Source organism: Olea europaea, unplaced genomic scaffold (genome assembly GCF_002742605.1).
Source record: "Olea europaea var. sylvestris unplaced genomic scaffold, O_europaea_v1 scaffold998, whole genome shotgun sequence".
NCBI classification, from domain to species: Eukaryota; Viridiplantae; Streptophyta; class Magnoliopsida; order Lamiales; family Oleaceae; genus Olea; species Olea europaea.
In genome coordinates, this window is record NW_019268496.1 from 200278 (window position 1) to 218623 (window position 18346).

General features: G+C 39.5%; 1 protein-coding gene across 1 annotated transcript; it reads left to right on the plus strand.

Annotated features, from left to right (window-relative positions):
- Positions 1-757: 757 nt before the first annotated feature.
- On the plus strand, positions 758-3902 carry LOC111392940. Its single transcript, XM_023018352.1, has 4 exons — positions 758-1025; positions 1649-2179; positions 2509-2853; positions 3342-3902. Exons 1-4 carry the CDS (start codon positions 867-869, stop codon positions 3615-3617), a joined length of 1311 nt encoding a protein of 436 aa, XP_022874120.1. The 5' UTR covers positions 758-866; the 3' UTR covers positions 3618-3902.
- The last annotated feature ends 14444 nt before the right edge of the window (positions 3903-18346 follow it).

Genomic DNA, 18346 nt, shown 5'->3' on the forward strand with positions numbered 1-18346 from the left:
GGAGGGGTGATTTTTATTTTCCAAGTAATTCACTCTCTCTCTCTCTCTCTTATGTATCTCTTTTCTTTCATCTACCCATTACTAGAAAATAGACAATTATAATATTTTTTAGGTTGAAGATAAAAATAACAAGATACAATTAATTAATAATTTTTATGCAAATAAACTCTAAGCAATTGAATTGCATAAAATTTATTCTATTTTCATGTAAATTTTATTCTCCCAATCAAACTCACCTTCAAGGTGATTTGACTATGAGTATAAAATTTGCATGGAAAAATGTCATTTTTACCTAAATCGACACTTTTAGAGTGTTTGATTGACAACTTTTTATAAAAAATATTTTTGACTTTTGGTTATGTAACCATATTTTTCTAAAAGATAAGGAAAATATTTTCTTTGAGAAGTGGTGATTTTTATTTTTCAGATAATTTTCTCTCTTTCTTTCTCTCATATATCCACTATATCATATACCTACCAAATAAAAATAAAAATGTATAATATTTTCTAGGTCAAAAATTAAATCAATCAAACACATAATTTATAATTTAAGTACAGACAAGTTGTAGGCAAACTTATTTTCATTCTACGTAAATTTCATGTTTGCAATTAAATACACCTTAAGTTCTAGACAATTCAATTGACTAAAATTTATTTGCATAAAAATTATTGATCAAATGTGTTTAATCGATTTAATTTTTAGACTAAAATATTGGTTTAATTAAATCTTTTTATTAATTGATAGATAGGAAAGAAAGAGAGTGAACTGAGAATAAAGCCGTCTTTATCTTTCCTCTCGCCTGATGCAAAACACTCTCTAGAGTCTCTCCTATCTTGTGTTCGTGTTCGAGCAACTATTCAAATTCATGATACTCAAAATTTTCCTTACAGCCCTCACTCCGTCAAGATTTACGTCAACAATCAACAAAGTCTCCAGCAATATTTTCTTCCTTGGAAGGACAGTAAAGAGAGCCAGAACTATGGGATCAAGCCCTGATGCCAATTGTACAATTTCCCCAGAGAAAGTGAGCTTTTCTTTTTAATTTTTAATTTTTATTTACTCTTAATGCCAGTTTTCACGGGTAATCATATGCGAAAAATACAATTGAATAAATATATAAGACGAATTAAAAGTTTGGAGATTGGTATGTTCAGGAATGAGCAGTTATTTGTGATACTCTTTTAAAATTTAGTTAAATTTATTACACATCGTCGAACCGGATCTGAGTACATACTATGTTTTACAGAGGGTTTAAACAAATTCTGGGTATGGTTTTAATATGGTATCGTATTAAGAATTACTGTTAAAATATTCCCGATTTTGTCTCCACCTTTCTCCTCGAATTGAATGTCTGTCCATAATCGTCAATAGATTGAAAAGGTAAGGGTGAATTTTTCTAACTTACTGGGCAATTCTTGCTGAAATGAGTATTTTGTAGTTCTGGGCTGTTATTGCGGTTCTCGTCGCATATATTCTGCCTTTTATGAATGAGTTATTTCTTTATTTTGATTATTTTGAAACTGGAGGATTGACATATTCTGAGTTTGGTTTCACCATGATCTCCGGTTCCTAGTTTTAAGGTATGGAAATTACTGATACAGAACGGCGTTAACATGCTTTGTTTCATAATGATTGATTTTGCTGCAGTTAAGAATGGACAATACAAGAAATCAATCGGAGTCATGTGATTCATCAGTTGATCTCCATGGGAAGGAGGTTCCTTCACCTTCGGTTAGCATTAATTCCATTTATAAAAGTAAGAGAAGAACTAAAATAGATTTGTCTACTGAGCACGAGCCAAGATCAGATGAGGTTGGTTCTTTCCAATCTGAAGTACTGGCCAGTTTACATTCAGGTGACAATGAGAACATCTCGTATTTGCCTACTTGTTTTGGGAAGAAACGTGGACCTTCTACTTCTAGAAGTTCAAAATTTCACCAGGCTAACCCCAAGTATGGAAATGGTAAGAAAAGTTCAAGTTCCACCAAGGGTGTGAACATAGACGAACCATTTGATATATGCCTCTCTGAGCCCTTGGAACAAGATTTTCTTGAGCCTTCTATGTATGAAAGGAATCGGGAAAAACAGATTGAAGCTGAATGCTTGCTTGAAGAGAATGGTCAACTGTTGAGACCTGGAATGGTTTTACTGAAAAACTACATATCCCTTGATGTGCAGGTAATGGTCATCTACTCTCTCGTCCATTTGAAATAGTTGCTCAAATTGTTCTCTTTCCTCACAAATAAGAAGATTTGAAGTTCAGATCTAGCCAAATGCTATATTATTTGATGACCAGGGAAAACTATAATGTCATTCATGTTATTGAACTTTGATGATGTTTGGCCCTGTCCTTTAAAGAAGAAAAGATCCATCTATTTTGCAAATGTTGTAGGACCTTTTGGTACCACTTTGTTCTGCCATATCTTTTTAGGAGTATGCAGTTGCTTTAAGACCAGTAATTTTTTCTTTCAGCTTCCTAATATCTAGCCCTTTATGCTTACTTGCAGGTGGATATTGTAGAGAGATGTCGAAATTTAGGTCTTGGCCCCGGAGGGTTTTACAGACCTGGTTACAAAGATGGAGCAAAATTGCGTCTTTACATGATGTGTCTTGGTCTCGACTGGAATCCTCAAACAAAAGTGTATCAAGAAAGGCGACAGCATGATGGTGCTGAGCCCCCTAGAATTCCTAGTGAATTCACTTCATTAGTACGAAGAGCAATTGATGATTCCCATACTCTGATTGAAAGACACTCAACAACAAAGAATGTCGAGGACATACTCCCTCGAATGTCTCCAGATGTGTGCATAGTTAACTTTTATACCAGTAGTGGGCGACTTGGCCTCCATCAGGTTGGTATTAAATTCTTTTTTGATTTTCGTTAACTTCAGGATCTATACTTTTCCTTAATAGATATTGGTAATACCTAGATCTTTTAGTTAATAATTTCATATACATTTTCTCCTCCATGAATTGACGAAGCAAACGTTCTTTTCATCAACAAAAAGAAGAGTATTTTCATCTTGCACTGGAATTTGGATGCATGTATCATACAAACGAGACAGATTCATCTAGTTTTCTTCCACCCGAATCTCTCTAAGATATGAATGTGGGGAAGCCAACTTGATACAGAACTAGACATGATATTTGGTGAAACCTATTGCATATGTTTAAAGTAAGAAGAAAAAATAACTTTTCATCCTTGGCACAAAATTTCTTTTATTAGCTTATCTTTAGGTAACCGTGTGCGTGTGTTAAATATATATATGTAGCTTGATTTTTCTCTCATCAATTCAAATTTCAATCTCTCTAAAAATTGTCGCATCTTCTGTAAATACAGGATCGTGATGAAAGCAGGACGAGTCTACTCAGTGGATTGCCTGTCATCTCCTTATCAGTGGGCGACTCAGCTGAGTTCTTATTTGGCGATCAGAGAGATGTTAACAAGGCTGAGAAAGTTTTACTAGAATCAGGTGATGTGCTGATATTTGGTGGTGAATCTAGACATATTTTTCATGGAGTGATGTCCATTGTCCCAAATACAGCTCCACTGGCCTTATTGGAACGTACAAAACTTCAGCCGGGCCGTCTCAACCTTACTTTCAGAAAATATTGATATCCCACCAGAATTTCTAATGGAATATGCGCTATGATGTTATCTGTTGAAGATGGTCATTGTCGATTCTTGCAATTCTGGTTCTAATCCAAGTTTGGAGAGGGTATCTTGTACGGGGAATTGGGATCCTAAAATGCGACACGTCTTCGGATTTATATACTGGAATGTAACGTAATATCAATCTATTTTACAGTTTTCCTGATATTTTTGAATAAATATTATCAGAATTATTATCATAAAACTCTTTTTGTATTTTCACTTCCAATTTATATTTCTGATTTGGCATTGTTTGCATTAGTCGGACAAATACATTGAAAGCAATTATAATGTATTTGGCTCTTTAAGGTCAGCGGAGTTTTTTTTTTATAAGTAATCAGATAATTTTATTATTTAAAAGAGAATACATAGGGGGTGTACAATCACTTTAAACAACTAAGGAACAACATGAAATTAGGCAACCCATCTATAGGATCTTCAGCCACAACATTAAATCAACAATACAAAGTAAAGTAAAATGTTTCTCTTGTTTTTGTTTGGTTTTCGAAGCAGCGGTTGTTCCTTTCTCTTCACACGCACCATACAGTGCAACTTGGGATAAGGTGTCATGCTAGTTTGCTATTCTTATCATGAAATTTTCCCCTTCATGCCCGTAGCACATTCTCTATACGACAAGGTATCACCCAATTCATAGATTGAGAACCAATAATACTGTTCCAAATCCAACTAACACCATCACAATGAATGAACAAATGATCGATCGTCTCCCCATCCTTCTTGCACATATAATACCACTCGATTACATAAAATATGTCGAAGATTATCCACCGTTGAGACCTGTCCCCTCATAACTGTTCACAATAAGAATGTCACCCGAGGAGGCAATTTACATTGCCATACCAACTTCCAGGGGAATAAACTATCCATGCATCTTAGGAGGGAACTAAAGAAAGAGTGAACTGAGAAAATGCCATCTCGTGCTACTTCCACCTGATACAATCACCCTCTTCTACCCGAATTTGTGCCTCATGTAGAAAGGTCATAAACAACGAATAATCATCAAATTCCCAATCCTGTAGACCCCTCCCAAAAGTAATATTCCAGCTATAGCTTCCATTATGAATGACTCAAAGATCACTCACCATAGCAGAGAGCACTAAAGCAATGTGTTGCAAGGAAGGAAATCCCTCCTTCAGCAATTGATTTCCACACCAACAATTATCCCAAAATCTAATCTCATTACCATTTTCGACCAGAGACTTCAGTTTGTCCAGAAAATCACTCCATCCCTGTCGGATATACCTCCACATACTCACCCCATAAGAACCACGATCCTCAACCGTACACCATCCCCCCTCCATCACACCATACTTCGCCCTAATGATTTCTCTCCAGAAGTTCTCCCTCTCCACTCCAAATCGCCTCAGCCACTTGCCTAATAAAGCCCTATTGAACAACATGAGGCTCGTCACTCCAAAGCCCCCATCCTTACTGACAAACAGACAATACCCCAATTGACCAAATGGAGTCTCCTAACCTTCCCCAACCCTACCCACAGAAATTCTCTTTGAAGTCTCTCTAATCTCTTTGCCACTGCAACCAGAATGGGGAACAATGACAAAAAGTAAGTAGGGAGATTGGAGAGAGTGGATTTAATGAGAGTAAGCTTGCCTCCTTCTACCCTGCTAACCTCCTCTCCATCCTTTCCACAATACCATTCTAGATATGAGTACTTTTAAATCGTGCTCCTAACGGGAGCCCTAGATATGACATCGGTAGCTGCACAACTTTACAACCTAACATATCAGCTAGCTCTTCCACGTTATCGACCTCCCCTACTGGAATAGCCTCAGACTTCCCCAAATTGATCTTCAAACCAGACACCGCTTCAAAGAATAGGAGCAGACGGTGCAAATTCTTGATTGTTCAACATTTGCATCGCATAAGATCAGCGTGTTATCTGCAAATAACAAATGGGACACATGCAATTGATCAACCATAAAACCCCTTTTCAAACCCGCTTCCACAGCTCTTTCAATCATTCTACTGAAAGCTTCCATCACAATGACAAATAACAATGGAGACAATGGATCCCCTTGTCTCAAGCCTCTACTACTCTAGAAATAACACTTAGGTGTTCCGTTAACCAAAACTGAGAATGAAACAATAGAAATATAGAATTGAATCCATTTACACCACTTATCTCCAAAGCCACAACGCCTAAGCATATACAACAGGAATCCCCAATTTACATGATCATAAGCCTTCTGAATATCTAGCTTACATAACATCCTTGGGATCCTTAGACACATTCTTGAATCTATGCATTCATTCGCTATAAGCATAAAGTCCAAAATCTGACGCCCTCTTACAAATGCATTCTGAAACTTGGACACTACTTTCCCCAGCACCTCAAATCTCTTTGCCAAGACTTTCGCTATAATCTTATACACCCCACCGACAAAGCTTATAGGGCGAAAGTCCTTAATATCAGTTACTCCCAATTTCTTAGGGATGAGCACAACAAATGTAGCGTTAGAACTTCTATGGAACTTGCCACGTTCAAAAAATTAAGATAGAGTATTCACAATATCTAGTCGTACAACATCCCAACACGCCTTATAAAATGAGAACGAGAAACCATCCGGTCCCAGAGCCTTATCATCGTTCATGCTGAACACCACCTCCTTAATTTCATCCTCCCCAAATGGTCTCTCCATCCAACTAGCATCATCCTCCGTGATAGTAGAAAAGTGCAATCCCTCCAATTCTGGTCTCCATTCAAATTGCTCTCGATAGAGGTTCTGATAGAAATTCACCAGTTGGCTTCCAATTTATTGTGGCTCCTCATAAGTAACCCTGTCCACCTCCAAAACTGTGATGGAATTGTTCCGCCTATTAGAATTGGCGACCCTGTGAAAAAACTTAGTGCATTTATCCCCCTCTTTCAACCAAGTAACCCTAGATTTCTGTCGCCAAGCAATTTCCCCCATCTCTACCAACCTCTCTATCTTTTCCTTTAATACTCTATGCCTCTCTTTCTCCTCTCTAGCCAACCCTTGACTCTCCTCCCGCCTATCCAATTCCTCTATCTCTGACAGACGCTGATTTTTACTACAATTAACATTGCCCACAACTTCCTCGTTCCATTTCTTTAAGCCCCCTTTCAAAGCCTTAAGCTTCTGGTCCAATACAAAACTGGGAGACCTTGTGACTTTATAGGAATCCCACCAAGTCTGTATACGCTCCCTAAAACCTTATACTTTCAACCACATTTTCTCAAACCTAAAAGGCCTTCTTCCACCACCCCTCTTATTCCCAGATAATATAATAGGGAAATGATCTGAGTATACCCTCCCCAATCTTCTCTGAGTGACATCTGAGTATTTGGACTCACACTCTCCACAAATCAAAAACCTATCTATACGAGACAAGAGGGGTCGGTCTCGATTAGATGACCAGGTAAAATCTTCCCCAATCATAGGTAAATCCACCAACAAATTCTCCCTAATAAAATCTGAGAACTCCTCCATTGCCCTAGTTAGTCTCCCACCACTCGACCTCTCAGAAGGAAATCGAATCACATTGAAATCATCCCTAATACATGTTGGGAGATTCCACCAAACCATTATTCTAGTCAGTTCATCCCACAAGCCCACTCTACTGTCATCAGAATTAGGCCCATAAACTCCTATGAACATCCATCGAAATCCATCCTCACAATTTTTAAAAGAAATCGATATAGAGAACACTCCAATACTCACCTCCTCCATCTCAAGCATTCTAGTGTCCCACATCACCAACACGCCTCCTGATACCCCTGATGACCCCAAAAACTGATACCCTACATGTTTCTCCCCCCCATAAGCTACTAATCACCACCCTCGAGATAAACTCTATCTTAGTTTCTTGTAAGCATACAATATTTGCCCCCATTTCCTTAGCAAATGTCGAACACCAAGCCTTTTTCCAACCTCATTGAGCCCCCGTACATTCCAGCTAATGAGTTTTGGCATCATTTTAACACTCTGTCACCTCTCCCCATTATTTCTTTCTTAGACTCGCCACCCTTACCAGCATAATTTACTAACCATTCGAGTCTCTTAAGTTCGTGATCACCCATTTTTTCTTAATTTACCTCCATGTGTACTGATCCTTTGTCCCCTATTAGCCTCGAGTTCCTCGAATAATTGTAACAATCTACTTTCATATCCATTACAGGATACGCTGATAAATGTATTTTTACACACTTATTTAGGTCACAAACATGATTTAAATACGAGCAAAATAATTGAATTGTGACTTAATCTTGTACAATTGTGAATTGTAGGAAATAACGATGAACAGGGTGAAATTCAGGAGAAAAGACGCTAAAAAGGACTAAAGTGATGCAAAGTGAAAGTTCAGGGACCAAAAGTGCAAATATCCAGAAGTTGATCCGATGAACAAATTGAGAAATCAATTAGGCCGATTGCCAAATTGAGGATTCCATGGGGTGATGAAATGAAAAGAATGAAGAGAAGATGCTAAGAAGTGAAGGATGCAAATTGGAGGACCAAAATGCAATTTCTCCATAGTAGATAGTACTATGCGACCGCATAGTATTATCTTCTATGCGGTCGCATAGTACCATACCGAAAGAAAAAAGGGGGTGAAAAATTCCTTCTATGCGACCGCATAGAATTACTCTATGCGTTCGCATAGAACAAAAAGTTGAAGAAAATTTTGGTTTCCTTTTTCTTCCGAAACTCTTATGGAAACAAAATGTTAGGGTCCTATAAGTACAAAAACTCGATCAGAATGAAGGGGACACCGTTTTTACATTTTTTGGGAGATTTTAAAGAAGAAAGAAGGGAGAAAACAAGAGATAAACACCGCGCTAATTGAAGATCGGAGTGAATATTGATTCGGATAATGTCGTTTCTTCAAATACTTTTAAGTTTCGTTCTTTTTAACATGTTAGGTTAAATTTATTACTACTAGGAGATCGATGAACTTTGTAATACCACGTTTAATTATTGTTTTGGATTTTTGACGTATGTAAACACCAATTCCAGAATTGATTGATTTATTTCGTTTTTATTTTCATATAATTATTGTGCACGTGATTATATGAATGTGGTGACCTGTTTTATGCATTCGAAAGAAGGAAAATAGGTTCGACATAGTATAAATCGTCATAAGGTCCGATAGAGGATAGAAATATACCTCTATGCCTTGTGTGAATCAATTGATATTCGTGAATTATAATGCATGTCGGTATATTAGTATTCGTCATAGAAATATAGTCGAATCATATATTAGGATAGGTTTGGCATTGCTCGAAAGAGATTGCTAAATTAAAATAGGAATATCGATTCATCTTTCGTGGACTTGTGTGTCAAATTTACATAAATAACTATTGAACGGGTATTGTTTGGGGATTCGTGATCCTAGTGAGTTAGAACATTCATTAATTCTATAAAATTTTAGTTAAATTGCATCCAAATTACTTTGAACTTAGTATAATCCTTAATCAATAATTGCATCAATGATTACATTTTGTTAGTTAAATTACAAGAACGCAATTTGCTTGTCGTGTTTCGGTTAAGGTCATATTAGATTAATTTGAACTAACTCAATTCTCGTGGGATCGATACTTGGGCTTATAGTCCATTTTACTACTTGTTAACGAACCATACACTTGTGGTGGGTTTTGATTTGAAACAAATAATTTCGCGAACAAGTTTTTGACGCCGTTGCCGGGGATTGAAATTTAGTTCTAATTTTATCTTTTGTGACACTAATTCGAACTTATCTAGATTAGTAGTAGTTCGTTTACTAGGTTTAGTTTATTAATACTTCAAATTAATTCTGTATTGATTTTGAAATCACAGGGCTTGTATGCAAGGAACACCTGATCAAGATTTGGTTTCCATAGATCTAGAGATCGAACGTACATTCCGTCATAGGCAAAGAGAAGCAAGAGCTGCACAACAAATGGCTGACGAGCAAAATTGACCGGCAATTCCACTTAACGAAGGCATGGCAGTTGAAGATGATGGGAATACAGTACTTGGGGACTTCATGGCTCCGTTGGTGGTCCAAAGTCAATCTAGCATTGTGTATCCTCCATTTGGGCAACCGAACTTCCAGCTGAAAACAAATGTGGTTCAACTGTTTCAGAATGGGCATCAATACCACGGGATGGCTAGCGAAAACCCACATACACACATATCTCGATTTCTGGATATGTGCCAACATTTCAGGTATCATGGTATCTTGGACGATGCTATAAGACTACGGTTGTTTCCACACACCTTGCGGGATAAGGCACTTGAATGGCTGGATTCGCTCCCCGTTGCAAGCATCACTACTTGGAACGAGCTAGCCCACAAATTCTGCACCAAGTTCTTCTCGCCAGCAAAGGTAGCAAAAATGCGGCATGATATCTCTATTTTCAACCAAGGTGAGTCCGAATCATTTGAAGAGGCATGGAATCGTTTCAAGAATATGTTAAGGAAGTGCCCGCAACATGGTTTTGACAAGAAGACACAAATTCGATTTTTCTACACTGGACTACTTCCATCCTTCAAGAGCATGGTTGATTCCTCATCTGACGTGTCTATCTCCACGAGAACAATTGATGGAGCATGGGAGCTATTTGAGAGAATTGCAACAACTTCAGCCATGTGGTGTACAGATCGAGTGGTTCAGAAGAGATCGTTAGGGATTTATGAAGTAGATACTTATTCTGCACTATCTGCAAAGATAGACTCTTTGTTCCATAAGGTTGAGAGCATTTCACAGACCGCCACTTCTAAACAAGTCAAGAAGCCGAGTTGTGAAGAATGTGGAGCAGACCACAATACAGTTAATTGTCTAATTCTCGCACAAGGGGTCGAACATGTAGATTTTGTGCAATGGGGTCAATGCCAACAAAACAACCCACATTCGGAAACCTTCAATCAGGGCTGGAGAAAACATCCAAACTTCTCGTGGAGCAATCAGAATCAAAACAGACCATAAGGTCAATATCAGCAGCAGGATAAAAAGCCACCATTGGAAGAGATGTTTGAAAAGTTCATGGTAACAACCAACCAGTACATGGAAGCCAACAATTAGTTTATGCGAAAGACAGATGCAACTCTTCAAGATCAGAGTGCAGCAATCAAAAATTTAGAGACACAAATGGGATAGGTGGCAATCTCCATTACGGGTAGAACACCAGGAAATTTGCCCAGCAACACTGAAATCAACCCTAAGGAGCACGCAAAGGCTATAACAACTAGAAGTGGAGTACAACTACCGGAGATATATGTCAAAAGATTGGTAGCTAGCAAGGAATCAACACCAACCTCGGATGATGAAATTCTGGAACAAACTGGACAAACAACAGGGAATGTGGGCAAGGAAAATTCCAATACACCACGGGATGCCATTCCTATCAACCCTCATGAGCCTCCTATTCCGTTTTCGCAGAGATTGAAAAAGCACAAATTGGATCAGCAATACAGTAAATTTCTTGAAGTCTTCAAGAAACTACATATCAACATTCCATTTGCCGAAGCACTTGTTCAGATGCCAAGTTATGCAAAATTCTTGAAGGATATCCTCTCCAACAAGCGAAAGATAGAAGAACACGAAACAGTGATGCTAACTGAGGAGTGCAGTGCCAGAATCCAGAGAAAGTTGCCTCCAAAACTAAAGGATCCAGGGAGTTTTACTGTACCTTGCACTTTTGAAAATTGTCATTTTGATAAAGCATTGTGTGATTTAGGTGCAAGTATTAATTTAATGCCTCTATCTGTTTTCAGGAAACTCGGCTTGGGAGAAACTAAGGCCACAACGGTTACATTACAGTTAGCAGATAGATCCCTTACACATCCAAGAGGGATGATTGAAGACGTATTGGTCAAAGTGGAGAAGTTCATATTTTCAGCTGATTTCCTTATCTTGGATATAGAGGAAGATAAGGATGTTCCACTTATATTGGGGCGACCTTTCCTAGCTACTAGAAGAGTAATTGTTGATGTTCAAAAAGGGCAGCTTATATTGAGGCTTGACGAAGAGCAAATCTCGTTCAACGTGTTCAAGGCAATGAAATTCCCGACTGAGTCGGACAGCTGTTTCCAGATTGATGTAATTGACAGAATAATTCAAGATACATTTCAGCTACATCATCCTTCCGATGCTTACGAGGCGTGCATTGCACATTCTCAATCCACTCACACTGATTCGAGTGAGATTGAAATATGTGCACGATTTTTGGAAACTAATCCGCCATGCATGCGCAGACGCTACTTTGAAGAACTGGAACCAGGACTACACAGTCAGTGCCATCTATTCAGCAACCTCTCAAATTGGAACTCAAGCAACTGCCACCACACCTGAGATATGCTTATCTGGGGGAATCTTCTACACTTTCGATTATTATATCAAGTACTGTCAGTGAGGTGGAGGAAGAGAAACTACTTCGGGTGCTAAGGGAAAACAAAACAGCCATTGGATAGTCGATTGCAGATATAAAGGGGATCAGTCCGTTGCTATGCATGCACAAAATATTCATGGAGGAAAAATTCAAGCCAAGAATTGATGGTCAGCGGAGGTTGAATCCACATATGAAGGAAGTGGTTAGGGCTGAGGTATTGAAGTTGCTCGACGCAGGCATCATATATCCAATATTTGATAGTGCTTGGATCAGTATAGTACAAGTTGTTCCCAAGAAAGGGGGTATCACAGTGATAGAAAATGAAAAAAATGAGTTGATTCCTACACGAACTGTGACTGGATAGAGAGTTTGCATTAATTACGGCAAACTAAACGCCGCTACTTGAAAGGATCACTTCCCAGTACTGTTCATTGGTCAGATGCCGGAAATACTAGCCGGGCATTCACATTATTGTTTTCTGGATGGATATTTCGGGTATAATCAGATTTCAGTAGCACCTAACGATCAGGAGAAGACAACTTTCACTTGCCCATACGGTACCTTTGCATACCGTAGGATGCCGTTTGGTTTATGTAATGCTCTTGCAACTTTTCAGCGCTGCATGATGGCTATCTTCTCAGATATGATTGAGAAATTCATCGAGGTCTTCATGGACGATTTCTCAGTGTTCGGGTCTTCATTTGATGAGTGCTTGGAGCATTTGAGTCTTGTGCTACAGAGGTGTACGGAGACTAACTTCGTATTGAATTGGGAGAAATGCCACTTTATGGTACAGGAAGGCATCGTGCTAGGACACAGAATCTCAGCAAAGGGTATTGAAGTGGACAAAGCAAAGATTCAGGTAATCGAGGAATTACTGCCGCCTACATCCATGAAAGGGGTTCGTAGTTTCCTCGAGCATGTTGGTTTCTACAGAAGATTCATCAAGGATTTCTCAAAGATTACTAAACCGTTGTGCTGTCTGTTGATGAAAGAGTCCACTTTTGAGTTCATAGATGAATGTCTGCTTACTTTTAACACTTTGAAGGAGAAACTGATCTCTGCACCCGTGATCATTACGCCAGATTGGAATCTACCATTTGAATTAATGTGCGACGCCAGTGATTATGCTGTTGGGGCTGTCTTAGGACAACGAAGAAATAAGATATTTCACGTGATTTACTATGCAAGTAGACCTTGAACGAAGCTCAACTCAATTATGCCACTACAGAAAAAGAGCTCCTTGCCGTAGTCTACGCCTTTGACAAATTTCGGTCATATCTTGTGCGATCAAAGGTCATCGTTTACATAGATCACGCTGCTATTAAGTACTTGATGGAAAAGAAGGATGCAAAGCCCCGTCTCATTCGTTGGATACTGTTGCTTCAAGAGTTTGACTTGAAAATCAGGGATAAGAAAGGCAGTGAAAATGTAGTGGCAGACCACTTATCTCGACTCAAGGCCACAGAACAGACAGAAACTGTGGAAATCAATGAAGTCTTCCCAGATGAACATATTTTTGGTTTGGGAGAGGCACCCTGGTATGCAGACATCGTTAACTACTTAGCCAGATCTATCATGCCGCCTGATTACTCCAATCACTAGAAGAAGAATTTTTTCTCTAAATTGAAATATTATTTCTGGGAAGATCCCATCCTATACAGGCGGGGTACAGATCAAATTGTTTGTCGCTGCGTACCTGAGGAAGAAGTGCCTTTGATAGTAGAACATTGTCATTCATCTACATATGCAGGGCATTTTGGTGCTTCAAAAACAGCAGCGAAGATCCTTCAATCCGATTTTTATTGGCCTACACTATTTAAAGATGCTTTTGAATTCGTGAAAAGGTGTGACCGATGTCAACGTACCGGAAATATATCTAGGAGAAATGAAATGCCTTTGAATAGTATCCTAGATGTGGAATTTTTCGACGTTTGGGGGATCGACTTCATGGGGCCATTTCCCCCATCCTTCTCTAATCAATACATATTAGTGGCTGTGGACTACGTATCAAAGTGGGTAGAGGCCGTTGCATTGCCTACCAATGATGGGAAGGTGGTAATTGAGTTTCTAAAGAAACATATTTTTACCCACTTTGGAATACTGAGGGCTATAATCAGTGACGGGGGCAAACACTTCTGCAATCGTCAATTCGAAAATTGTTGGCTAAATATGGCATTAAACATCGTATAGCCACTGCATATCATCCCCAAACCAGTGGACAGATCGAAGTGTCCAATAGACAATTAAAGCGAATACTTGAAGTCACAGTAAGTTCATCATGAAAGGATTGGTCTAAGAAATTGGACGACGCCTTGTGGACCTATAGAACTGCATTCAAGACCCCTATAGGAATGTCACCATATCGACTGATTTTCGAGAAACCATACCACTTACCTCTTGAGATAGAACATCACGCTTACTGGGCAATGAAAAAATTGAATCTGGATTTGAAGGTTGCGGGTGAAAAACGTCTCCTACAACTTAATGAGTTGGATGAGCTCAGAATGGAAGCTTACGAGAATTCAAGAATCTACAAAGAGCGCACCAAGAAATGGCATGACATGTACATTCAGAGGCGTGAATTTATGGTGGGACAGAAAGTGCTATTCTACAACTCTAGGCTTAAACTGTTTCCAGGAAAACTGTGATCGAGGTGGTCTGGTCTGTATACTATTACACAAGTTTTTCTACACGGGGCAGTTGAGATCACTCACGATAGCAATGGGACATTCAAGGTCAATGGACAGCGTCTGAAACACCATTGGGGCGGCGATTTTTCAAAGGAAAAGTCTACCGTTCATCTTCGCCCATCAGAATGAAGCAACACGGTATAGTCGAGCTATCGACTATAAACTAGCGCTGAGTGGGAGGCAACCCACTATATCCTTTTATTAGCTTATTTTCCACGTTATTTTTAAAATTATTTTATTTCTGCATTTGCATTTTTTTTAGGGTCATCGGTTGTTCATGCATGCTACTTGGATCGAACTATCATCCCCATAATTTTCTAGGCATTACACACATGGTAGTTGAGTTTGAAACGATGTTGGGTGTTTGGGTGCACGGTTCACGCTTTTTAAAAAAAACAATAATATAAATTTTATGAGGGAAATATTTTTCTTTGCATTTCTGTGTTAAAAATAAAAATAAAAATTTGTCTATGCGATCGCATAGACATAATGTCTATACGACCGCATAGATAGTTACCCAGAATAAAAGGGGGAATATTTTTACTACTATGCGACCGCATAGATTAGTACTATGCGACCGCATAGTAGATCTCGGTCATGGTTTTAAACCACGACCGAGACATTTTCCCCATTCCCCCTTAATTTCCTCCCACACCATTCTCACCACTCTCCAACACACATCAACATGCCGAGCTTCACTCAACTCTTCACCCCATTTACTCCATCAATCAACATTCCACGTATCCAGTGCGAAGTCTATGTACGTTCCTCTTTTCTCCTTCTATGCATATGTCTTCTCTAATTTGTTTCGCCATGAGAATATGCTATTTAAACCTGATTGTGGGGGATGGGCAATGTTTTTCGTTGGTTTGGTGTATGTTACATTTGGTTTGTGTGGGGATTGGTGGAACATTGTCACTTTGGTATTGTGTAGGTTCTTTTTCAATCTTCCATGCTACGTGTTCGATGAATTGCCTACGTGACAATTGAAGTACATTTTGCGCAATTTCGCACTGGGCATTTTGAGTACTTGCATCCCCATATATGTGAAGCCCAATTGCCATCAAAATTGAGCTCGACACACTCACGCACCAACCACTCACACATTAAGGCACACGTGTTAGGTTCACGTCACCTCATCGCACCCACTTCGTCCCTTGCGTTAGGTACCCGTACGACGTCCAATGAGCTTGAAATTTGAATATGTGTCACTCGACACTACATACTTTCATATGCTCGGAGGTTGCTCGAGAAAATTTCAAGTTTTCTCGATGATGTCCGGGGGCCAACATGCACACTTACTCATCGGATTACTTGATTCATTTTGGTTATTTGGACCTATGTTTGTGTGTAACTTGTTCTTTTACCTTCGTTGGACGTTCTTGAGCATGTTTTCTTGGCATTTGCATACTACCACATTCACAACCACTTGAACGACCGTGTATCACATCCCTTCTACCTTGCAACGCATAAGCACATGGCATGTCACGGCACCCTACGTCCCACACTTTCCACTATTAATTAACATATCGAACGAAGTCCATTTGCATTGAAATTTGAATATGTGGAAGATCTCACTGAATGCTCTCATATGCCGGACCCTGCTCGGGGGAATATCGATATTTCTCGACGATGTCTGGGGCCGAACATGCACACTCGGTCATGGATATGATTTTTTTACATGTGTTTGTTGTGGCCTATCTTTCCAATTTTTCACCTCAGCATTCTCTTTACACATGCCTCTTTGTCATATTTTGATACGAACACACCATGGTACTCTATATGCTTGTTGAAGCAAGTTTGGGGGGTTTGTAAACTGTTTGTCTCGCTTACCTCATTCCCTCTATCGTTTTCATTCCTGCAGTTTACTGACTACTGTATCTTTAACTTTGTAGGAAGCCCCCAAAGCGTACATCAAAGGGAAAGGAGAAAGTTGGTTCCACATCTGGCACAGCCCGGACTAGGAATCCCGAAGGGGGAGTCAGGCGTTTTCTTTCTTCCGACCAAGCAGCCCGCTATGCCAATGTTATCTGGGAATGAGCGCTTATCCCCGAAAGACCAGGTAAATTGGATGATTTCCCAGGTTTTGAACTGGTTTATCTCATCCACAACTGCGGGTGGGAGAAGGTGATTGAAAGATCACACCCCGTCTATGAAAACTTGGTACGGGAATTCTATGCAAATTTCAATGCTGAAATAGACACACCGGGATCTGACCATTTGCATCATATTTGGGTTCGGGGCAAATGGATCATGTTTTCACCTGAGGTAATACATGACTACTATCATCTCACCTGGGCAAATGTAGTCCCGATCCCGCATGATTTCAACTGGGTTGAAGTAGCTGAAGTTTTATTGGGACGGGAAAATGCTTGGCCGCTCTCTACTGCTGATTGGTATCATATTGACCTCCCTCACTCCATCTATCGCCATCCTTTGGTTATTCATCTGCCACAACATTGAGCCGATCTCCCATCGGACGACATTCACCGATCAGAAGGCAGGCTTTATTTACCACTTAGTTCGGGAGAACAAAATTGACTTGGTCACCTATATTTATAATTAGATACACGTTATAGGTGCATGGGGTGACAGGCACACATCACTGATATTCCTGAGCCTGATAAGTAGAATTTGTAGAGCGGCTAGCATACAAGTTCAGCCAGGGGAGGCATCGGAGAAATCAAGTCCTTTTATCAAACGCCTCACACTCGAGGCCCAGGATCGCGCCAGGATTAAACATCAGTAGAAATTGGAAAATGAGCACCGGCGATAGCAACAGGGTGTAGAGGGACAATTAGCTGCGGACTTTGAAATGCCACAGGCTCCACCACCACCAGTTGACTTAGACACCCAATTATTGCGGCAGATGTTTGCTACTATGACTGGACACGGCCGAGACATGCAGCAGCTTCAGCAATCCTTTGGGGCACTGACTACCACAATTCAGCAGGTGCAGACAGATATGACATCTGCACGAAACTTCGCATCCACTGCCAGCAGTGAATCCATCGTAGCATGCCGACAGATGAGTACCTTTGATGGGCGTCTGGACATGTACGTTAGCCGGATAGACGGTATACAGTGGCGGGTGACCGAATCTTGGGACGGTCTAGGGACTTTGGAGACGAGGGTTTAGGCCATGCAGATGGAGCAGACCCAGCAGTCTACCATGTTGAGGGAGATCTTATCTCGCCTTTCCTCTCCTTCTAGCGATAATGATACCGGGCCCAGCTTTCCTTCCCAACCACCATTTTGATCAGGGAAGTATTGTTTATCCCATTTTGATTCTTCATCTTCATTTTCTCTTTAAAACTTCTGTCATTAATCTTTTGTTTATCTTACATTGAGGACAATGTATTAACTAAGTTTAGAGAGGGTGACATAATTTATTTCACATCTTTATCTGTGTTCATCATTACCTTTTTTTTTATTATTATTGCATGCATGATGAGTGAAAAAATAATATATATATATATATATATGCATGCTTGTGTGAGCTTAATAACCTCGTTCGCTATGATGTCATTATTGGACTAGTTTAAACTGCAAAATTTTGGATTTGGTGATAATTAGACTAACTGATACTTGTTGATGCAATACTTGACATTATCTATACACGCTATTCA